Source organism: Bombina bombina, chromosome 4, assembly GCF_027579735.1.
Source record: "Bombina bombina isolate aBomBom1 chromosome 4, aBomBom1.pri, whole genome shotgun sequence".
Lineage (NCBI taxonomy): Eukaryota > Metazoa > Chordata > Amphibia > Anura > Bombinatoridae > Bombina > Bombina bombina.
The window spans coordinates 768,616,489-768,642,161 of NC_069502.1; the positions used below are offsets into that span (position 1 = coordinate 768,616,489).

The 25,673-nt window shown below is 37.0% G+C and overlaps 1 protein-coding gene across 1 annotated transcript in view; it reads left to right on the plus strand.

Moving 5' to 3' along the window:
• Nucleotides 1-1,322: 1,322 nt before the first annotated feature.
• The window catches only part of ERO1B (endoplasmic reticulum oxidoreductase 1 beta), a 168,209-nt gene continuing 143,858 nt past the window's right edge, over nt 1,323-25,673 (plus strand). The window contains 1 exon segment of the mRNA XM_053711099.1: nt 1,323-1,535. Coding sequence (XP_053567074.1) covers nt 1,410-1,535 — 126 coding nt within the window. The 5' untranslated portion in view covers nt 1,323-1,409.

Below are 25,673 nucleotides of genomic sequence, written 5' to 3' on the forward strand. Positions count from 1 at the left end.
TTAAAATTGCATGCTCTATATGAATCACAAAAGAAAAAATGTGGGTTCAGTGTCCCTTTAAATATTGAAAACATAAGTGTAAAGTTTTAGTGTCTATAAAACAATGGGAGCTGCCATGTTGTAACTTAGGTTACCTTTTCTGCTGTGGCTAATTAGAAACCGTTAAAAATAGGTCTCGAGTGTGCAGTCAATGGCTGTGTGAACTATAACAGTGTTCTGCACTTCAACTTCTAACATGAACTGAAAATCTCACAATTTCAGAATAGAATTACAGGAAAAGGTAACAAAATAAATAATGAAAATATATTGCAGACTTGTATGTATATATATGTTTATCATTTTATATTACCATCTCAAAGGGGGTGATTTATCAAACGCTTCGCCAGCCTTCGCCCCCCTACGACTGCAGGTTCTCACAAGAGAACCTGCAGTCCGTATTTATGAAGCAGCGGTCATCAGACCGCTGCTTCCCTATTAGGGAATCCCTAAGCTCGTAGACACCTCTTAGGTGGCAAATTTCAATCTCCCCGGTCTTGTCCGACCGGGAAGATTGACAGCTCCTGCCTGCACGTGATTGGCTGTTCACGGGCAGGGGGCGGCGTTGCATAAGAGTGCAAAATTTTGTTCTTGTGGAATGCTGAATTTTGGCAGCAGAATTCAGCCAGCCAGAGGCGAGCTCCGGCAGACAGGGTCGCATATGTACGCCCCTGTACACCATAGCTTGATAAATCGACCCCAAAGTGTTTAATGTCCCTTCACAAAAAGCATTGCTTGGCCAGATGTGGACTGTAGACAGTTTAATAGTGGCCCTAATTTAATGAATCACAAATGGTGGACTAACACTAAATAAAGATGGTTGAGTACAAAGGAAAACGTATAATGCAGATATTTTCCTCTGCCTGCTCTATTTCTTTACAGGAATTCTAGCCCTATATAAGTGATCTTCATCCCAAATATTGTTCCTGGCAGTGAGAAAAAAAAAACACCTTCACCTTCAACTTGTTCATTGTGCAATTGTTTATTGATATGTGCAAGACAGCACGTAATATTAATATGACACATAGCGAAAAGGGACGGCGGTGATGTGCAATGCATGGTCAGAATCTCCTAAAAGTAGCATCACACAATTTTTTTTTTCATTCGTCACTATTTATATTTTCTGAATTCTTGTTTGATTACATTATTTCTGAAATAAATAAAAATTGCTCTAGTCAAACTGCACGTTGACACGTACTTTGCCAGCCCCAAAGATGTCTGTCTAGGCGTTTCATGGGTCATGTGACAGAACATTCTGGGCGTGGCTTTAGAGAGCGATACTCTGACGCTTCCTCCTAGAGTATCAGTATTGCGGCGCTTTGGTTCTGGTTAGCTCGGGTACCAGTTACGGGTATCACAAGAGGGTGTGTGTCATGCGGGGCATCAACCCTATACTGTTAGGAATTCTCATTTTGTTCGTCGTGCACTCCAGGGAAGAACCCAAAGTGGGAGGGCATAAGTCGGCAACTGAGACAGGAAAAAAGAGCTGCGGCTGCCATGTAAGTAAGCTGGGGGGTCCACATCAATCACTAAAGACGTAGCACATACAGCATCCTATGTGTACACACACTGACATCTGCAGCAAGTCATACAAAATCCATCTTACAGGTACAATGTATCAGCTGATCCTATAGATTTCTTTAGAACAGAGGTATATGCATGTGACAGCTAATTCTTTTTTTGTTCCTAAATAAAGATACCATAATGTTACAGTTTCCACATGTGTACAGATCATCATCTATTTTTTTAAATATATATTTATTTTATAAATATTTCCATACTTTGTAAAACTTATTCATGGTTGTAAAATGTCAGCAAGTTAGCTATTGATACTGGAGTATAGTGTGAATACAGATGCATTTCCTGTTTGGTTTTATGTTATTTTAAACCACTGTATTATTACACTTTCAGATATTTATATATAATATATATCTTTCTATTTATCTACTGCAAACTTACAAGCAATACTACTTTTTGAAACTATTTTATGGATCTTTCATGCATACATTTCATCACAAATTATATACAACACCCCTAGCTACCCCTAACAGCATCTCAAATCTCTTCTGACACTTCAGTCACACCAGTTGCTGTTGTATTTTATAGAAGTAGTTGACTAAAAATGGTCAGTTAAGCCTTAGTGAATATAATTCTATAGAATAACATCTGAACATTTCATTTAGTTGAAATGTTTAATACCCTCACATATTTACATTAAATCTACTACCACATTAACTATATACTATGTACTACCACATTAACCTCTGCCAGGGTGAGTTAGCAACTAAGGGTTGAAAGGAAGGTTAGTCTATAATTACATTTTATAGGACTCTTTTCAGTGAGGCTATATCTAAAATCACAAAGCAAATACCAATTAAAGAAGATTTGGCTCATAGTTATTTTGGATGGATGTGTTCTGTTTAAACATCTAATAGCCATTGTATTTTCTGTTTAAAAGTGTCCTTTTTTAACCGGGAAGTATTGTAGCTAAGATCTATATCATTGACATGTACTGCTGATTTATATTGGCAATGACAGCCAATGAATTGTGTTCTATAAATCAGATTGTAATTCCTCAGAAAAGCTGTAGCATAATTAATCATACCAAATAATCTTTACAAGTGACACAATGTGGGTATATATATACCCAGTCAGTAAGAATATTTAGGAGCTAAACAACATTGGTATTTGAAAAGCAGTAATGTAAGCTGAGGAGCCAACCCATTTTTTGTTTCAGCACCTGGGTAGTGCAGTGCTGAACCACATATGTGGCGGCTCCTAAGCTTACATTCCTACTTTTTAAATAAAGATAGCAAGAGAATGAAGAAAAATAATAGGAGTAAATGAGAAAGTTGCTTAAAATTGCATTCTCTTTCTGAATCGTGAAAGAAAAAAAATGGGTTTCACATCCCATTAAAGTGACATTCCAGCCAAAACTAAAATGCACACCATTGCATTTAACAATTGAAAAGAAGCAATTTTGCAGTATATATGTATTACCAAAAATGCATCTAGTGAAAACTATTGCTGTGTTCAATAAGAGATTGTACTGTGTATGTGAATGCACAGAATAAATGTAAATATGTTTTTAGCACCAGGATTTTAAACCATTTTTCTACGGTACAGCTTCATATTGTCTTTACTGCACAGCACATTAAAAATAAAATGCTTTTGGAGAGAGGCGAGCTGCATGACAGGTAAAACTTATATTTAAAACAAAATTATGCTTGACAGAAGACATATAGGGGTCGATTTATCAAGCTGCAGCTCGCCTCTGGCGGACTGAATTCCGCTGGCGGAATCCATCATTGCACAAGAACGCAATTTTGCGCTCTTGTGCAATGCCGCCCGCGCACAGCCAATCACGTGCGGGCAGAAGCTGTCAATCTCCTCGTCGGACGAGATAATGGAGATTGAAATTCGCCACCTAAGAGGTGGAGAAGAGATAGGGAGGCTGCGGTCTGATGACCGCTGCTTCATAAATATGGACTGCAAGTTCTCTTGTGAGAACCTGCAGTCGTGGGGGTGCGAAGCCTTTGATAAATTGACCTCTTAGGCTTACAATATCTATGCGATGTGTTCATATATTTTTTTTACTAATATGCAATGTTTACCATCACTTGACGTAAATGTCTTGTGTTTTGTATTACACATAACATCCTTTACATTTCTCTGATAACAACATTTAAAGGACAAGGTTTCTTATTTCAAGCCTGCAGGGCATTAGAACAGTACAGGATTTATATGTACATCTTTATCTTAAAGGGAAAGTAAACTAAAATGAAATATTCATGATTCAGATAGAGCTTGCAATTTTAAATAATATTCCAGTTTACTTTTATTGTCAAGTTTTCTTTGTTCTCTTGTTATCCTTTGCTGAAACATAAACCTAGGATGGCTGATAGGAGCTTAGGAGCGTGCATGTGTCTTAGCAGTCTATGACAGCAGTATTTGCAACATTGTATGACACTGCAATAAACAATGTTGCAAACACTGCTGCCAAATGGCTATAGACACATGCACACGCTTCTAAGCTCATTTAGGATTATTCTTGAACAAAAGATACCAAGAGAACTAAGCAAAACTGATAATTGTAAATTGGAAAGTTGTTTAAAATGTCATATTCTATCCAGTCAATTTGTTTCATTTTAATGTTACCGTCCCTTTAAAGGGACAGTCAACACCAAAAAAATATAAAAATCCCTTTAAAATTATTACTATTATAGAAAATTGGGGGGTGGAGATTTTGGAAGAAGGGGGACAAATAAGGAGTTCAGTTTTGGAGAGATTTAGCTTAAGGCAGTGAGAGGACATCCAAGATGAGATATGAGAAAGTCATGTAGCCACCAATCAGCAAGCTCTATCCAGAGTGCCAAACCAAAAATTGGCCCGGCTCGTAAGCCTACATTGCTGCTTTTTCAAATAAAGATACCAAGAGGCAAAACTGTGGGTTTAGTATCCCTTTAACATTGCAGTGATTACTTTCTTTACTAATTTTGAGTATTTTCACTTGTGTAGACAATTACACATTTGGGGAGGTGTCAAATTCAGTTTCCTGCAAATGTGAGAATCTGTTAAGTGGTTTTGCTTTTAATAGAGCATAGCTGGAATCATTCTAAGGAAATCGGTCATACTGTTACATTAGTATGAATTAGATAAGCATTTATTGCAGTGATTTCATCAGCTTATGCCAGTAAGAATTGAGGATAGTCACTACTGGTTTGATATGCACACTATGTGTTTACAGTCTTGTTAATGTTTGAATGCATGTGGTGTTTCTGAGCATTTTTTATATATATATATATATATATATATATATATATATATATATATATATATATAATGATATTTTTTTTTCTTTTTTTTTTTTTTTCTTTTGTATTTCTTTATTGTGTCAAACTATTTATTACAATATAGTTTTGTCCAACAAGGTAATATATTTCATACATAATGAAGAGCAGTAAATAAACATGATGTGTGTTGCATGAGAAAAATGCCAGAAAATTGTTTCTATAAAAAAACAAACAAAAAAGTGTTAGTGAATGTAGCTGTTTTCAAATGCTGCATACATTGAAGAAAGATGAAACAATGGTTTAAGTGTTTGACATGTTCTTACAAATTACGTGTTTTGCAGTTTGGTCTACGAGACACACAGTTACCAAAAAATATATTATTTTAATTTGCAAAAAAACATTTTTTACCTTACTCATCAGCCTCTCTGGAAGAAATGAAATACTTCTCAGAGGTATTTTACAGAAAAGCAGCCAGAATAAATTATTGTAGCCACCAATCAGCAAGCGCTACCCAATTGCTGAACCAAAAATGGTCCGGGCACCTTAGCTTACATTCCTGCTTTCCAAATATAGATAGCAAGAGAACAAAGAAAAAATGATAATAGGAGTAAATTAGAAAGTTGCTTAAAGGGACACTGAACCCAAAATTTTTCTTTTGTGATTCAGATAGAGCATGGAATTTTAAGCAACTTTCTAATTTACTCCTATTATCAAATGGTCTTAATTCTCTTAGTATCTTTATTTGAAATGCAAGAATGTAAGTTTAGATGCCGGCCCATTTTTGGTGAACAACCTGGGTTGTCCTTGCTGATTGGTGGACAATCCATCCACCAATAAAAACGTTCTGTCCAGTGCTCTAAACCAAAAAAGCTTAGATGCCGTCTTTTTTTAAATAAAGATAGCAAGAGAACGAAGAAAAATTGATAGGAGTAAATTAGAAAGTTGCTTAAAATTGCATGATCTGTCTGAATCACAAAAGAAAAAAAATGGGTTTCATGTCCCTTTTAACTAAACATTTTATAGGGCGATTAAATGTTGAGTTTAAGGGTTCATGATAGTAATAATTGAGCTATAATGGGCCAGAGCATGTAATTTTATCTGGATATCCTTTGTAGAAAAGCAAACCTAGGTAGGCTCATGAGCAGCAATGCAATACTGGGAGTTAGCTGGTGATTGCATCAGATTTAGTCATTCCATTACGTTTCAGTCCTGTAATTCAGTTATGAATGTGCAAATCCCTTTTGATGCCCTTTTTGTGATTAAAAATAAATGTAACACTATCTCTTCCTGCAGGCAAAGCAGGCCAAAAGCTTAGCAGCACTTCCTGTTAGCTTAAAAATAAACGGCTTTAAAGGGACAGTCTAGGCCAAAATAAACTTTCATGATTCAGATAGAGCATGTCATTTTAAACAATTTTCCACTTTACTTTTATCACCAATTTTGCTTTGTTCTCTTGGTATTCTTAGTTGAAAGCTTAACCTAGGAGGTTCATATGCTAATTTCTTAGACCTTGAAGCCCACCTCTTTTCAGATTGCATTTTAACAGGTTTTTCACCACTAGAGGGTGTTAGTTCACGTATTTCATATAGATAACACTGTGCTCGTGCACGTGAAGTTATCTGGGAGCAGGCACTGATTGGCTAAACTGCAAGTCTGTCAAAAGAACTGAAAAAAGGGGCAGTTTGCAGAGGCTTAGATACAAGATAATCACAGAAGTTAAAAGTATATTAATATAACTGTGTTGGTTATGCAAAACTGGGGAATGGGTAATAAAGGGATTATCTATCTTTTAAAACATTAAAAATTCTGGTGTAGACTGTCCCTTTAAACTTTATTTCCATGTTTAAATAACATGCTTTTTTATGTATATGGTAAAATGTTTAAAGGGACAATCAACCTTAAAATTTTTGTTTAAAAAGATAGATAATCCCTTTATTATCCATTCCCCAGTTTTGCATAACCAACAGTTATATTAATATACTTTTTACCTCTGTGATTACTTTGTATCTAAGCCTCTGCAGACTGCCCCCTTAGCTCAGTTCTTTTGACAGACCTGCATTTTAGCCAATCAATGCCCTCTCATAAGTAACTCCACAGGAGTAAGCACAGTGTTATCTTTATGGCACACGTGAACTAGCACTGTCTAGCTGTAAAAAAACTGTCAACATGTCTGAGATAAGAAGAAGTGACCTTCAACGGTTTAGAAATCAGTTTGAGCCTACCTAGGTTTAGCTTTCAACAAAAGAATGCCAAGAGAACAAAGCAAATTTGAAGATAAAAGTACATTTAAATTGGAAAGTTGTTTAAAATTGCATGCCCTATCTGAATCATGAAAGTTTAATTTTGACTTGACTGTACCTTTTTAAGGTTTTCTGTCTAAGGTAAAGGTATATATGATAGAAGTTCCCTGGCTAATAAGGAAAGCTTACTTTGTTCTATTAGTGGACAGCTCAGGAATTATTTTTTTTTTTGTAATACATTTTAAAAAAAGCTTTTTTTTTAGTTGCAACACATATAACAACTTATTTTAATGTCCCTTAATCTTATAATTTTAACAATAATCATTTGCAAATGCTACTATTAAAAAAAATAAAAAAAAATTACTGTGCTTTTTAAACACCTTTTACAATGTCCCTTAAAGAAAATAATACAGAATATGTTCTTTTTTGTCACTAAGACGACCTTTGCAGAGGCTTTGTAGTGTCAATAAACTGTTTATTTAGTCAGTGGTAATCTGGCAAACATTGGAACCTCACTACATTTTGCTGCTTCAGCATTTATAATACAAATATTCTGCTAACAAGTTTTTATAAAATAAAAGTTTATGTTGCAGACAAAATAAAGCTTAATTTTTACATAAATAAATAAAATAAATGTAATTGTACTTGTGTTATATACACACCCATTGAAAGCCTTCTTTTGCTGTGGCCAATTAGAGATGGTTCTAAACAAGCTCCTTCGCATATCACCCAATCACTGTGTTACAAGTAGCATTATTCGGTTTCTGCATTCCACAGAATGCACTCCAACCTCTCCAGAGAGAGTGGAAACGCTACTAATTTCAAAGACAAATTACAGGAAAAAAAGATAAAAGAAAAGAGAAAATATTTTCCAATGTACTAATTATACATACTTAAATATATTTTATAGGGAATTATTTTTTGTTTAGTTTCCTTTTAAATAAGATCCTTAAATAATCTCTCTCACGTTTTGCTTTTGATAAAAGTTGTATTAAAAATTATGTTAATTTGTTTTCAAAACATTAAGACTTGGCTGATGTTGTTCTACAGCAACACAACAGAAAGGTCTTGTAATTACAAGGTATTTACTGCCCTTTTAACACCCACACATGTGCCCAGGGAGAATGCCAGGGGCTCATTTAAAATGAGCACAACGCTCCTCTAACTTTGTGGCCAGTAAAACCAGCTGGAGGGAAGGATGCTGGTGCCAGGTCCTATACATTCTTGAGCCCTGTTCTGAAGCATAAATAAAATGCACACATTTTTTAGAGCCTGTTATGTTTACATTAATGCCCTTTCCTAACTATGTTTAACTCATACAAAGGATTTAAATACATTACTAAAATCCATCTTCGAAGCTATAACATATTGCAATTCTTATGCAGGTCATGACAAGTGAGCCAACTGGGAAAGGCATATGCATGTAGGCAGCAATCACTGGCCACGTCCTGCACAGTAGTTGCATTGCGTTGGGTCTCCCTAGTGGGACTTTAACTATGTGTTTAAAACTTTTTTTGGTTGTTTAGAGCAGTTAGGCAGTGCATTTAATTTTTTCCTTTTTCTTTGTTACAGTGTTCTCTTTTTACCTAGAGGGATTGAAAGGATAAGAAATTCAAAATTAAACTTGCATGATTCAGATACAGCATGTAATCTTAAATGGACACTAAACCCAATTTTTTTTCTTTCATGATTCAGATAGAGCTTGCAATTTTAAGCAGCTTAATAATTTACTCCTATTATCAATTTTCCTTTTGTTCTCTTGCTATCTTTATTTAAAAAGCAGGAATGTGATGCACAGGAGCCGGCCCATTTTTGGTTGAGAACCTGGGTTATGCTTGCTTATTGGTGGGTAAATGTAAGCCTCCAATAAGCAAGCGCTATCCATGGTGCTGAACGTAAAATGGGCTGGCTGCTAAGCTTTACATTCCTGCTTTTAAAATAAAGATGGCAAGAGAACGAAGAAAAATTGATAATAGGAGTAAATTAGAAATCGTGAAAAGAAAATTTGTGTTCAGTGTCCCTTCAAGATACTTTTAAATGTACTTCTATTTTCAAATGAGCTTTGTTCTCTTGGTATCCCTTGTTGAAAAAGAATACACACATATCCTACACTAGTGGGAGCTAGTTGCTCATTGGTACCTGCACACATTTGTCTCTTGTGATTGACTAACTAGATGTGTTCAGCTAGCTGCCTGTAGTGCAATGTGGTTCCTTCAGTAAAGGATAACAAGCGAATGAAGCAAATTTGATAATAGCAGTAAATTGGAAAGTTGTTAAAAATCTTGTTCTATCCAAATCACGAAAGAGAATTTTGGAGTTTCCTGTCCCTTTAAAACTGTATATATCAAGTCATATCACTGTCAGATAGATGCTACATTGTAAAGGATGCTGTGATTTAATCTTGTTTGTTTTCCCCTGTAGAAGAAACAAGAAATAGGTTGGTTGACTATTATATTTCTTAAATGAATCATTGAGGATGAAAATGTTATTTGTGTTTTTGATACAACTGTAACATTACTCCAAGCTATCTATTTAATGAATAAGCATTCTGGAATTTCCCAAAGATATATATTTTATATTTATTTTGGTTGCTTTATAACATTTTATGAGAAGTTCCTATGAATTCTGCACTTAAGACAATAATGTTACATTTTATTGTTTTGTTAAAAATGTATATTGTCCTTTAGTACAAGTGACAAAGAAAATGTCCCTTACAGTCAGTTTATACCAGTTTTAGGGGACATTTTTAAACTTTCATAATTCAGTCAGAAAATGCATTTTTAACAGATTTTTAATTTACGTCTGTTTTTCTTGTTCTCCTTTGTTGAACAGCATACCTAGGTAGTCTTGGGAACAGCAATGCATTACTCGGAACTAGCTGTTGATTTTTAATTTTGCATGTATGCTTCATATTAGCTCACCAGATGTGTTTATCTAAGTCACAGTAGTCCATTGTTGATTTCAACTGTGTGTTTAACCCTTATAAATATGAATATATTAATCCCTTTATCCAAATTGCTTGGGACCGGAAAAGATTTGGATTTCTAAATAGTTTGGGTTTTAGAATATTTGTATATTTGCATCTATACAATGGGGGGCAGCCTGGAGAGGGGATGGGGTCAAATGTAAACAACATCTTATATCATTTTAAAGTGAAGGTCTATTTTGAATCAGGCTTCCTCCAATCACAGCTTCCCCCTCGGGGGAATCTTGGCCTGATGCAATGTTGTGATTGGAGGAAGCCGGATTCGTCATTTTGGCCCTGCTAAGACAGCTTGCGACGGGCGGAGGAAGTGCTGTAGCGGCTGCCAGGATTAAAAGGTAAGGTTTTAGAAGAAAACGGTGAAATGTCAATTTTGATTAATTAAAGTGCCCTTGTTTTTAATAGGTCTATTAAAAACCGGGCACTAATTCATCAAAATGGACCTTCACTTTAATAGAGCTTATTCGTATATTTTATACCTGTACTGTAATTAGAAAGCTAATGGCTGTTGTTAAATATAGACTACCAAACCAAAGATGCAGTCAGAGAATTATTGTGACTTACTAGTGGGGGAAAATGGTAAATTTTAATACATTTTATTTAAAAAATATATCCATGAAAGTCTGGATTTTAGAATTCTGGATTTGGGATTTTTTTTTATTTTTTTTTTTATTTATTTATTGAGGTTCCTTAAAAGGCATACATGGAGTAAAAAAAAAACAAGACACACTGTTACACAGAAATCATAAAAGTTTCAAGTACGTAGCATGTAGGTAAAATGCCTGTTATTCTATAAGCCTCCCAGATGGCACAAGAGGCCGCTCTTGGACCCCAGATGTAAGCTCGTAACCTTGAATAGGTGGCTGTTTCTTGGAAAAGAGACCACTTTTGGATCTCCTAATGGGAACCTCTTTTTTATAATTTTACTAAAGGCTCCTAGAATCCATAGAGAAGCTTCAAATCTAACACAAAAGGTCTCTCTTTGAGCCTATCTAGATCTTAACACACTAAAGTATCACAGCATAAATGATAAACAGTTTGATTTCCTAAAGGGGGAAATGTCTGCATCTCTAAAATCTAATATAACAAGGAACAAATAACAATAGGACATTTGTATCACAGAGCATATAATACTAATGAAGGCATTAGAGTCAGCCATTAACTAGTTTATAAATATCAAGGGACTGGGCACATACATCCTAAAAAGGTAGCATCAGCTATCTGGCAGCACTAGGGTATGTTTGAAAGTAACACACTCTCCCTATCCAAAGTTAAATATGTCTGTTAACCCATGTTCTACATCTAGTTACCCTTCATGCAGGTTACACAGACACAGTAAGTACATTGGGCAAAGTTTATACTATACAGCACAAGGTTCGCTTGGAGAAGTGTTCAGCTGCAAAGGTCTCTGCATAGGATTTTACTCCCAGTTACGATGTCAAAATGGCATCATCTAACCTATGCCATCTCTTCTTTTTGAGCAAACCCAGAAGGTGAAGCCCTTTGAGAGTTCACTGCTCCGTACACAAACTTTTGGCCAGAAGGGGTGAGAATGGGGATTCGTGATCCCAACGTTAGCAATGGCTTCACTAGCCTGTGGATACCCAGAGTCTTGCGGCAGGCGTAACAGGCTGAGGGGCTCTGGTGGTTTAGGCTGCAATGTGACCGCAACGGCACTCTCACCTTTCAGCCACAGCAGCATACACTGTCGGGAGAAGGAATCTCGGGCATCTGCCTGCGTCGGCAACAGCTCACTCATCCTCTTCGGCTGTTGTCTATTTAGCCTTCCGACATCAATCGGGTGTCCGGTCTCCACCACTGCTGAAAGCGCTGGGCGATACTCAGCCCCCATAGCTGATGACTCATCTTGATCCAAGTGCGGCAGAACTTTCAGAACCACCGCAGACATTCTCACATCTACTGGCAAGGGCCATGAGGACACCATCAACTGTCTTGCACTCTCTCCGCAGTAAGTAGCCGACATCTCCAGTGTAGGGCGAACTACAGGCATGTGGGGATTTTTGATGGTCTGTGGGTGTGCCACTTCGCAGCGCTCACCTTCCTTAGTAAGTTCAGCGGGAGGTGTAGGAGATTCCCCCAGGTCGCCATAGCTCTCCCTGTGCCGCTCACGTTTCTGGTAGATCCCATCGAAGCTGTTTCTACATATCTTTTGCAGATTTTGAAAATGCTCTTCTAGTAATGTCAGCATTGTCTCCTCCGCTATTTTCTTCATGTTAGCAGACACTTAGCCCTGGAAGTTAAGTGCTAAGAAAGGTCCTGCAGTGTCTTGCGGGGTTTACACTGCACTGTAACGACAGAGGCAAGTGCCCTGCCGGGGGGTTGAGTAATAGGCCGCAACCTTAAAAGTGAATTCAGCATCAAATCCAAAAATACTGGTATCTTTCACAAAAGCCCTCTCTCCTGTATAATATTAGGTGAAAATTATTATTTGATGGGGAGATGGAGAGAGAATTGTGTGTGGATGAGCACTAAGATTTGAAGAGGTAGTCAGTCTTGCGACCTATCATGGCCGCCGCCCGGAAGTTCCCCCTGGATTTGGGAATTTGTACCTGTATATATTAAAATAAGACATGTATAATTAAATATACATTTCTATTAAACACAAGAGTCTGAATATGTAAATTAAAATAGTTTATTATTTATGTGTCAATCACAAGTGAACTGCATGCGCAAAATAAGTCTTTTATACCATCAGGGTTATTTACTCTTAAAACCTGACAAAATGTTTGTGCCGTTGAAAAAATTTATGTAAACCTGCAGCATAAAGAAAGTCATAAGTATTTTACACAAGCTGAGGATATCTATGCTTTTCAGTTTTGTTTTATGTTTGCAAGTAAACTCACCTGCAAAAAATGTGAGGTATTGTTCAGGACTAGACGATATCTTCCACTGCCCCGTATTCCTTTAACTCTTGTTTCTCTCAATGGACCCTGGAACTGCACAAACCCTGACCTAATCACTGGCCCTACCTTCAGAGTTCATGGACTCTCCAAACTGGCCTTTCAATTTGTTCAATTTTTCGTGGCTTTGGCCTTGATTACTTCAGCCTTTTCTGGGTTCTATTAGTGAGTATATTATATTTAAATACATACCGAAAGAGAAGCGCTCTCTCAGGAGCTTTATTTATGGCGATTTACTACCTGGGAGCACCCTTTTTTAGCCCAATTGTGCTTTTCATAGAGAAGAACTTACCTGAATTATATCAGTCTGATCCCGCCTCCTCTGAACAAGGGAAATGGCAACCCCAGACAAATGTTTCGGCTTCCTTTGGGCCTCGTCAGTGAGGTGCAGCCATGTCCCTCTAAGCACATTGGGCAAGGAATCTACTTCTGTATGTGTTATATTTAAATGTAGGTTTTAATTTTGTTTTAAAACCTTTTTAATGTTATTGTTTTTTTTGTTATTTATTAAGCAGAAAGCAAAGCAATAAATCCCTTTTAGAGAAGAGCTATATCGGAAATAAGATATGTGTGTGTGTTACGGGTAAAGTAAGAAATCTGTGTAATCCTAGGATTACCCGGGTAAAACGGACATTACTCAAGCGGCTGTGGTTAAAGCCCGATGTACTGTAATTCCCCCATCTACACTATTTATTTTGCCTCCGCCTGGGGGTTCTAGGAAGGCGCCCCGATGATCCGCTGGCATCCACCCCGAGTGAACCTTGGGGAATGAGGTTTACATACAGTGGGCTTTACCCACAGCCGCTTGGGTAATGTCCGTTTTATCCTAGGATTACCCAATATCTGAATTTACCCATATTAAATATATATATACATACATACTGTACATACATACATACTTGGGTTTATTTGTTTTTAATCATCTTCTGCATTACTTTACAGGATGTAAGCAGTGTTGTTCTGTAATATACATCATTGTCAGTAATGGTGGGACATCTTATTACCTATAGGAGACCAGCCTTGTGGGAAATAAAACTACTTACCAACGCATAATAAAGCACAGATCTGATTTTTTTTAAATTATTTTTTCCCCCCTCTAGTTAAGGCAAGTGCTCATTTTCCAGGAGTCTTTTTTCTTAATTACAGTTATTTCTATTGCTGTCATCGGAGACTATTTTGCAAGCTTGCAAGTTAGGGCCAATCTTGTGGCAAGCTTTCCTTTAGTTTAGCAGAGAACTAAAAATTGCCCATTGTGAGAACAAGACAAGCAATATAAAGCTTTTATGTTACACAGAATGGCATTCAAGCATTTTTTTGTTCAGCAGAACAAAACAGTTATTTTCAGTACAAGCTATGAAATGCTATCTATAAATGTATCTGATCTAACTAGCACCCACTCTTAAGCATCTCAGTGGTAAATGCATTACAAAAATAAATAAAGACAAAAACAAGTACTTTCAGTTCCTCACTCATGGCCTTTACTTTTCTAAACTTCGGAACTTACACAACTCATTCTTTGGCATGTTAAGTCCAGTATAGAAAATAAACAAATAGCATCTATTTTAGTAGGTATCTCCACCCTAATAATGCTAATAACTACTCTGTCTTTGAGAATTTGGAAGGGAGTTGCTTAGTAAAAAAAAAAAAATAATAATGATTATTTACAAGGCTTATGGGCGGTGGTCATTTTTTAAACCACTTTCCAACTTACTTCTATTATCAAATTTGCTTAAAGGCTGTGACACACTGCAAGCGATGTAGCGCTAGGCAGCAGCTGCTTCGCACCGCGTCACATCGCTTCTGAAGTTCAAATATTTCATCTCTGAGCGCTCAGCTATGCCACCTGACGCGGCAGAGTGCTCAGAGATGAAAAGGCAGGACACACTGAGCGCGCACAGCCGCATCTACACGCTGCGCTCCGCTCCGTTTGCAGTGTATCACAGCCTTTATTCTCTTGTCCTTTGCTGAAAGAACAACTTTGCACTACTGGCAGCTAGATTAACACATCTAGTGATCCAATCACATAAGACTGTGTGCAGGCACCAATCGGCAACTAGCCCCCACTAATGTAGGATATGCGCATATTTTTTTTCAATAAGGGATACCAAAGAGAACGAAGCACATTTGAAAGTAGAAGCAACTTTAAAAGTGTCTTAAAAATACATGCTCTATCTGAATTGTGCAACTTTAATTTTGATTTCCCTATCCCTTTAAAGAGAAAGGAGACATTTTGTAATTACAATTGCTAAAGAATAATATAAAAAACTGAAACTCAAAGTAATTGCCATTGCATTGTCTTTTAACATTTAGATGCCTCCTGGCTAGCTACTCCTATTGAGTAAGACACAAATATTGAAAGACTGGTGTCTCCCCTTAGTGTGTTGAAGATGCCTATAACACCACACTCCCCAGATAAAAGTAGATCTCCAAATCACTTCTCATCATCAATAGTAGCTCTCAAGCTACTTTACTTCTGAGTGTTCCTGCAGCCCCCTCAATATGTTGGTCACTATAATACAGCAGCACAGGCACATTGGTCCTTTGGGGTGGCCAGTGCACTAGATCTCTACAGATATCCTTGCAAATTCTTTTGGAAAGATCAAGTTACATAATATCTCAGTGATCCTTTCTCTGGACATCATTTTTGGCGATGCCTCATTAGCAGAATGGGTCCCTGTCACACACGCAATGTAAAATCAGTAATTCCAACACCGTATAGTACCGTCCAACCAGATTAATTTTCCATGGAATTATTCTGGAAAGAGGTTCACTCAGGTTATTTTCTTCAAAGTCCAGAGATTCCTGTGCAAGTAGTCAGGAATTTCAAGCACATGAAGATCCCTTGTTCAAATTATTTTGACGTTACTGTCCTTTTAAACTTAAAGGGACAGTAAACACCAAAAATGTTATTGTTTAAAAAGATATATAGAATTCCTTTATTTACCATTTCCCCAATTTTGCATAACCAACACTGTTATAGTATTATACCTTTTTACCTTGTATCTAAACTTCTGCAGACTGCCTTCTTATCTCAGATCTTTTGACAGACTTGCATTTCAGGTAATTAGTGCTGACTCAATCAATAGCTCCACGGGCGTGAGCACAGTATTATCAATATGACACACATGAACTAACGCCATCTAGCTGTGAAAAACTGTCAAATGCATTCAGATAAGAGGCAGTCTTCAATTAGCATATGAGCCTACCTAGGTTTAGCTTTAATCTAAGAATACCAAGAGAACAAAGCAAATTTGATAATAAAAGTAAATTGGAAAGTTGTTTAAAATCAAATGCCCTATCTGAATTATAGTACAATGTCACTTTAAAGGACATACATCTTCCAAAGTTTATTTAACTAACTGGATTCACTTTGATATATTGATAACTTATGAAATAATGCATTTTTAAAGGGACATTAAACACTGGAGATGGCAATATAAAATAATATATTGTATATGTATTAAAAAGTCTACAATACACTTGCATGGCTTATTTTGTCCCCTTTTGCTGTAATTCCATTCTGCAATTGTGAGTTTTTCAGTTTCTGTTTGAAATGAAAGTGCAGAACACTGTTATATTCCACACAGCCATTGGCTGCACACGACTCTAGTGACCTATTTATAACTGTACCTAATTGGCCACAGCAGAAAAAGTAACCCAAGTTACAACATGGCAGCTCCCATTGTATTATAGACCCTAAAACTTTACAATTATTTTGTCAATATTTAGACACCTAATGAAACTTTACAAAATGCATCTACATGTTATTCTCTGACTAATCTTTTCTTTGAATGCATCATTTTATCTATCGTTTGCTTAGTGTTTAATGTCCCTTTAAGGTTTGGACTTCTGTTCAGGGAAATAGTTAGGCATGGCCACCACATAGGGCTAGATTTATCAAAGCCATTCTCCTCTAATATCGTCCAAAATAACGCATACAAACGGATCCTCATATTTATCAAAGCACTCTGCGCCTATAATTGCGCAAATCTGAAAGAAACTTCTTCGCACTTCACTTGCATTCGCCTAGGCGCACGGGCGGGCTCCCTAGTGCACCAATATACATTAGTAATAGGCGTAATTTAACAGCCCGACCTACAAATACGCCCAGTTGCTTATTCATTTATTTATTTATTTATTTATAAAATATTTTACCAGGAAGGATACATTGAGATTTCTCTCGTTTTCAAGTATGTCCTGGGTCCACAAGACATTGCATTGATACAATAGGGTACAATAAAATACAAAAACAATATTAATACACAATATATACAAAATTTAACATAGAACAGGTAATTAATCAACCATGACAGGTGCATTCTGTTTTGAGATATGTATAGAGGGATCTCTTAAAGGATATTAGGCTTGGGGAAGGTTTGAAAGTGTGCGGGAGGTCGTTCCATAATTGTGGTGCTCTGTAGGAAAAGGAGGATCGAGCTGCTTTCTTTTTGTATTGAGGCAAACTAAATAATGTGCTGGTATTGGATCGGAGGTTATAGGAGGTGGGAATAGCCGGGGAGAGCATTCTGCTCAGGTAGGGTGGGAGCTTCCCAGAAAGGCTCTTAAACACAAGGCAGGAAAGATGGAGGGTGCGTCTGGATTCCAGCGACAGCCAGTTTAGTTCTTTTAGCATGTCACAATGGTGGGTCCTGTAGTTACATTGTAGCACAAAGAGACAGAACGAGTTATACAATGTATTAAGTTTATTAAGGTGAGTTTGCGGTGCAGGTGCGTATACTACGTCCCCGTAATCCATGATAGGCATCAGCATTGCTGTACAATCTTTTCCTTTACTCTAGGGCTGAGGCAGGATTTGTTTCTGTACAGGGCACCTAGTTTTGGGTAAAGTTTAGATGCAAGTTTTTCTATGTGGAGGCCAAAAGATAGATTGGGGTCTAACAACATACCCAAGTATTTGAAAGAGTGGACTGCGGTCAGCGTGCAATTGGATTTTGTTTTGATGCGTAGATGGGAATTTTGTAATTTGTGTAATTTAGGTCCCGTTCCAAAGATCATTGTGACAGTTTTGTCAGTGTTTAGGAAGAGTTTGTTTTTTGAGATCCATTTTTCTACCTCTGTGAATTGGTCTTGGAGCACTGCTTCAAGCTGCGGCAGATCGGAATTGTTTGCATAGATTACTGTGTCGTCTGCGTACATGTGTACAGTTGAGGATTTGCAGACATTAGGCAGATCATTTATAAATAATGTGAATAGTAGGGGGCCGAAAATGGATCCTTGGGGAACACCACACGTGACCGGGAGAGGGAGGGAGTCACTGCCAGAAATGGAGACATATTGTAATCTATCCGATACATATGATCGAAACCAGGTTAGTGAACGATCACCAATACCTGAGTTTTTTAGTTTGAGCAGTAGTATGTCATGGTCTACTGTGTCAAAGGCCTTTGCAAAGTCAAGGAAAATAGCTCCAGTTAGGTCTCCTTGTTCCATGCCAGTTTGGATGTCATTGCAAACTTTTAGGAGGGCAGTTGTAGTGGAGTGATTCGGGCGAAAATCTGATTGATCAGGGGTCAGATAGTTAGATTGCTGGTAATACTCACATAGTTGCGTATGGACGCATTTTTCTAAGATTTTTGACAATACTGGGAGCAAAGATATGGGACGATAATTAGAAACCAAGGTTAACTCCCCACTTTTATGGATAGGCACTACTCTTGCAGTTTTCCAAAGATTGGGTATGTATCCAGACACCAAGGATTCGTTAATTAGGGTTGTGACGGGTTTAGCAATTGCTGGAGCACTGAGCTTCAACAGCATTGCTGGGATTTGATCAGGTCCAGACTGGTTTTTCATTTTTAGATTATCAAGGTGTTTCTTAACGACCTTGATGGGTACAGGTCTAAAATTGAACTTCTGTATATTGGGTCTTTGCTGATTTAGTGGGGCCTGATCCACATTTGTAGTTTCAGGATGCGTGTCATTTATTAGTTTGTCTATCAGGGTGGTGGAGCATCCGACAAAATAACTATTAAAGGCATTTGCTACTTCTAAGGGGAGTTGCAGGGTTTGGTTGTCCACATTGATAGTGGGGGGTTGGGAGTGGATTGGTGGATTTTGTAAGTTGTTTATGAGTTTCCAAAACTTTCTAGGGTTTGATATGTTATTGATCAGATTTTCACAGAAATATTGGGCCTTGGCCAATTTTGTTTGTTTAGTGCATATATTTCGCCATTGTCTATATACACAGTGATCATTCATAGAGCCTGTATGCTTGAACTTTGACCACAATGAATCCCGAAACTGGTACATTTGAGTGAGGTCAGCTGTGATCCAATTTAAGTGTGCTCCTTTTACTCTCACCTTACGCAGCGGGGCATGCAAATTCCAAACTTGTATGAGTTCAGACTGGAAGAATTCTACTGCGGAATCTAGATCTGGGATTAGGTTTAATCTGTGCCAGGGGAGGTTCTTAATGTCATTTAGAAATGATTGAAGATTACATTTTTTGAAGGACCTGGTGATTTTAACCTTGGGAGAGGATTTAGTTGCCTTTATTTTGCGCACGCAGTACACTAGGCAGTGGTCACTGAAATTGTTAGGGAGAACACCTGCCTCCTGGATTCGGTTGGGAGAAGTGGAGAGAATCCAGTCAAGCAGGGTGTGATTATGGCTTTTGATGTTAATGCGAGTTGGAGAGGAGATTAATTGTGTTAGCTGCAGAGATTTAAACAGTGAGCGACAACTATTATTTTTTGGATTCAGCCAATCAATATTAAAATCTCCAAAAACCAAAATTTCACTTTTTGGGTTTTGAGCTATGGTTTCACTAAGGAGATGTGCTATGTCAGAAAGGGAATGTACAGGGGAGCTAGGTGGGCGGTAGATCCCTGCAACAATTGATTTACTGCATGGGATTTCAATTTTGCCAGAAAGGAAATCAAAGGTGGCAGGAGAGCTAGATTTTTGTAAGGGGGTGTACTTTGTGGAATTGTCAACATAAATTACAATACCGCCTCCTCTTTGCTCTATCATTTCTATGGCATGAATATCCATGTATTGCAATGGCAGACTCAGGTATTTTTGCGGTTAGCCACGATTCAGAGATCATCGATAATTCCGGCTGTAATTGCGTGTTGTATATTTCGCCATACAGACTCAGTCGAGCACCATTATAATACATGCTTTTACATCTTGTGATGCAGTACTTTACTCTTTCAACTAATTTTACAAAAGTTCAGCGCAAAGAAGATACTGTTATTCCCAGTAATTTGCGCTTCCACAGGCGCATATGGTACTAAAAGTTTTATATGTATATATGTATATATTAATATATTCATTTTTGTGTCAACTTATGGCACAAACAGCACAGAAACATTGTGTAATATAAATATTAGCTAATTAGTTACCTAAAAAAGGTTTTTTTAATAATCAAAACATGGCGGCGCAAATATTTATAGGGAGTAAATGCTGTTCCCGACAGGCGCAATTTATCATTACTACGCCCCAGCTCGCCTGTGCAAAGTTACGTCTATTTTTTTTATAAATTTAGGCGCACATGTGCGCCTCTCCGGAGGCGAGCTGGGGCGCAGTTACAGGCGAAGAACATACAGAGTTCGCCTAGCCTTTGATAAATCTAGCCCATAGTCTTCCTTGCACATAGCCACTAAAGTTTACCAATTCAATATGTTTTTCGTCAGCACAAGCATCATTTGGTAGAACTAGGCAGAGGTTTTCCTCACACCATTGTCTTCATATGGTCCAGCTTCTGTCCTGCCCAAACAGCACTAATATGTTTGCCTAAGAGCATGAGAGAAACACAGGTTTATACTTAATTAGAAATCGGTTTCACACCCTGCTTCACACAAACATTTCTCTTCCCTGTCTCCAAAAACATTCTTGGCTAGTTATGTATTAATAAATTAAGCAGGAAGGTGAGGGTTATTACTCTACTCCAGTAGTAAGAGGCAATGCACCTACAAGTAAGGATATGGTTGTGTTGTTAAATTGATTTATTAGCAGGTATAAATCTAGTGAAACCTCCTTGTCTTTTTGGCACTGCCCACTTTTCTGCTGGCACCCTGTTTCATTATTTATCTTTGTGCTTCTATCATTTGACTAGGGCACACTGTTTAAAGGGACATGAAACACACATTTTTTTTCTTTCATGATTTAGAACGAGCATGCACTTTTAAACAACTTTCTAATTTACTTCTATTATATAGTTTGCTTCATTCTCTTGATATTCTTTGCTGAAAAGCATATCTAGATAGGCTCAAGTAGCTGCTGATTGGTGGCTGCACATAGATGCCTCGTGTGATTGGCTCACCCATGTGCATTGCTATTTCTTTAGTAAAGGATATCTAAAGAATGAAGCAAATTAGATCATAGAAGTCCATTGAAATGTTGTTTAAAATTGTATCCTCTTCCTGAATTGTGAAAGATACATTTTGGGTTTAGTGTCCCTTTAATGCTTACTCTGTTCTCTATCTCTTAAAATTGTTTTTCACGTTCAAATAAAACTTGCTAGAAAATAAAGTTGCTTATTTAAAAAAGAAAAATAATAATAAAAGATTTTGACACAGAATATGTATAAAAACATCATTACGTTAAAGTGACATTAAACACCTAATTATAACACATTTCTGTTTTGTAGCTGTAAAATAGCATATCAGCCATGTCTAAACGTTTTATAACAAATTAACATCCTTTTACTGTAATTGTTTTTCAAAAACCAAACTCCGCCCACCATTTGTCTTATTTGGAGGAACCAATCTGGGATTTAGTCTGTAGATAACAAGGCTAGCCAATGTCATAATGTTATTGTAAAAAGCATTATTTTGTTATCAATTACAAGCTAATTAGAGACAGACATGTAGCAATGATAGGCTTGATAAGTTAGTATGGTTCAATTCATTTTCTGAGAATGAGAAATTGCTCAGTTTTCGGCTATAAATTACATGAAAAGGGGGCAAAACAAATTGCAAAGTTTCATTATGCATAACTTAACATTTTGTATAAGAATCTCAAGGTGTTTACTGTTTCTTTAATGTATAAAGTGAAGCAGTATAACCTTCACCAGCTTGCAAATCCTGCTATTTGTTTAAAATTATGAAATGGAGAAAACTCACTGAACCATGTCACTTGCGTATGAGCCGACTGACACAGGCTTGATGTTGATAGAAGTTATCATAATCCACTGATGTTTGTATAGTCAGTGAACACTTAGAACTGGCAAATGCATTTGTAAGCTTCTCACTAACTCTAGAAATGTCCCTTGCTTTAAAGGCACATTAAACACGTTGAGATTATATTAGAAAATTATAAATATAGGCTGAACACTGAATATATATAGGCTCAACACTCTAGTGACCATTTTATTACTGTCCCTAATTGGCCACAGCAGAGAAGTTAATCTAAGTTGCAACATGGCAGCTCCCATTGTTTTATAGGCACTAAAACTTTACACTTATTTTGTCAATATTTAAACACTTAAAGGATTACTTTCTGTTATAATTTTTAAGCTAAACAACTAACATATTAAAGTTAATAAACATTAATTAAAACCTACTGACCTATATTTTCTCCAAAACTAAGTTTCATAACGTTCTAAAAGTTATATCTTTTATTCGCCGATGATGTCACGTTATCCTGCCCACTATTTTCAGCACTGAGTGTTCAAAATACTTAAACCAATAACTTTGTGTTTAAAGCGCCATTTTGAAACCTAGGCATTGTGAACAGATTGGTACAGAGCAAAGGATACCCACGGAGTGGGTTTGGAAAACAATTAAATTTGCAGACAAGATTTCTGATATACGGTAGAGATATGTTAATGAAATGCTATTGATAAAAAGCGTATTTGGGGTAGTTAGTTAGTAACAGGCATAGAAAATATTTACTTACAGTGGCCCTTTAATGAAACTTTAATAATTACATCTACACATTATTCTCAGACTAATGTTTTCTTTGAATACATCATTGTATCTAGCATTTATTTAGTGTTTAATGTCCCTTTAAAGGTACATAACATGGTAAAAGGTTTGAATGCACTAAAGCAGTATTTCTCAACCGCTTCCTTAAGTACCCCCAACAGGCCATGTTTTCATTATAGCTGAACCAGTGCACAGGTGAAGTAATCAGCTTATGGTTACTGATCAGCTGATTATTTCACCTGTGCACTGTTTCAGCTATAATGAAAACCTGGCCTGTTGGGGGTCCTTGAGGACCGCGGTTGAGGAACAATGCACTAGAGCATTTTAATATTGAACTACTGTATGCATTTTGTATGTGGTTTACTCTTTAAGTGCAAATAAAGACACGTGGTTGTAACCCACACAGTGTATTTAGCATGAATGACGACCACGTGTGAGTGGTAACGTCACCAAGTTCCGGATACCTGGAAGTGTTCGGGAAGGACCACACACGGCTTAAGGGACCTTGATGGATGGGTTGGTATTCAAACCACCAGGTCCCTTATGTCTTGAAACCCCCCAAGAACCGCTGTTTGAAAGATACTTCACGGTCTTGATGTCTAATCACAGTACGCCTGATTGCACCATTCTACTTAAAGGTACAGTCTACACCAGAATATTTTTTGTTTTAAAAGATAGATAATCCCTTTATTACCCATTCCCTAGTTTTGCATAACCAACACAGTTATATAAATACACTTTTTACCTCTGATTATCTTGTATCTAAGCCTCTGCAAACTGCCCCCTTATTTCAGTTCTTTTGACAGACATGCATTTTAGCCAACCAATATGGGCTCCCAGGAACTCCACGTGCGTGAGCACAGTGTTATCTATATGAAACACATGAACTAACACCCTCTAGTAGTGAAAAACTGTCAAAATGTCCTGAGCTAAGAGGCGGCCTTTAAGGGCTTAGAAATTAGCATATGAACCTCCTAGATTTAGCTTTCAACTAAGAATACTTAGAGAACAAAGCAAAATTGGTGATAGAAATAAACTGAAAAATTGTTTAAAATTACATGCCCTATCTGAATAATGAAACTTTTTTTTGGACTAGTCTGTCCCTTTAAAGGGACAGTCAAGTCCAAAAAAACCCTCATGATTTAAATAGGGAATGTAACTTTAAACAACTTTCCAATTTACTTTTATCACCAATTTTGCTTTGTTCTCGTCGTATTCTTAGTTGAGAGCTAATTCTAGGAGGCTCATATGCTAATTTTTTAGACCTTGAAGACTGCCTCTAATCTGAATGCATTTTGACCACTAGATGGCATTAGTTCATGTGTTTCATATAGATAACATTGAGCTCATGCACGCAAAGTTACCCTGGAGCCAGCACTGATTGGCTAAAATGCAAGTCTGTCAAAAGAACTGAAATAAGGGGGCAGTCTGCAGAGGCTTAGATACAAGGTAATCACAGGTTTAAAAAGTGTATTTCTATAACAGTCTTGGTTATGCAAAACTGGGGAATGGGTAATAAAGGGATTATCTTTCTTTTTAAACACAAATTCTGGTGTTGACTGTCCCTTTAATGTAGCACACTCCCATGTTAGGTAAAGCAGCTGACTGCCAATGCGACACGGTTATTTGAAAAAACTGCTGCACCAATTTTTAAAAGGACTTCTGCAACCATTTTTGACAATATTTGCTGTTCTTTTTAACATTAGTGATACTGCATGAAAACTGTGTTTGCTTTATCTATCTAATCTTATTATATCAGGGATTGAGAAATAAAGTAATATAAATATTAAGGGCTTGCAAAAATACTAAACTGCCAATTTAACATTTTTGCGATCCTAGTTAGAACAGGCTGAAAAGAGATTGGATACAGAAGTAAAAATGTCTTATAGAAAGTACCTGTTACAAAGTACAGGGGTACAACATTTGCATCTGTTGTCTTTTGAGACTACTTGATACTGTCTTCATTTGGAACTACAGTGTAAAATTGTATTCCACAGAATAGCTTGTACTTTAGCTCACTAACAGCTTTACAATATAATGTATTTATGTGTGTGTGTGTGTGTATATATATATACATTTAAAACAAGGAAAATGCACTCTCAAACTGTACTGGGTACACATCAATAGCACTCACAGCCAGCCCATTGGAGTTTAGTTAGTGCAGGAGCGTGCTACATGTAATTCAATAGCGTAATCAGGCTTTCTGTGATTGGACAGTGAGCCCATGACGCGCTTTGTGAAAAAGCAGCCGCGCTGAAGAGGATGGCTTCATGGTAGAGGTAAGTATACTTTGGGGGGGACATGTGCCTTTAACAAGTGAAAATAAACGTTATCGGCTTGTTACACAATTATACACTATGTGCAGAATTATGTAACATTTTTGTTTACTGTCCCTTTAAACCTTTAGGTAGAGCAAGCCGTTTAAAAAAACAAACAAACAAAAAAAAAACCTTTCAAATTCACTTCCATTATCAAAATGTTCAGTCTTTTTTATTTATATGCACACTTTCTGAGGCACCGGCTCCTACTGAGCATGTGCACACATTCACAGTATATGTTTTTTGTTATTGGCTGATGGCTTTTTACATTACACAGGAGAACGGATCATTGAACTAACTTTAACATTTTTCAGAAGATAATCTACTGGTCATTTGAAATTCAGACTAATTGCTATGCCTTTTTATTATTCATCTGTTTGTTTTGCAAATCTACTGTATATAATAATCCTTTAATATTTACTATATCTCCATTTGTTGTGGTTCCCTTATTCACTGTCATATCTGTCTGTTGCCTAAACTGAAGCATGT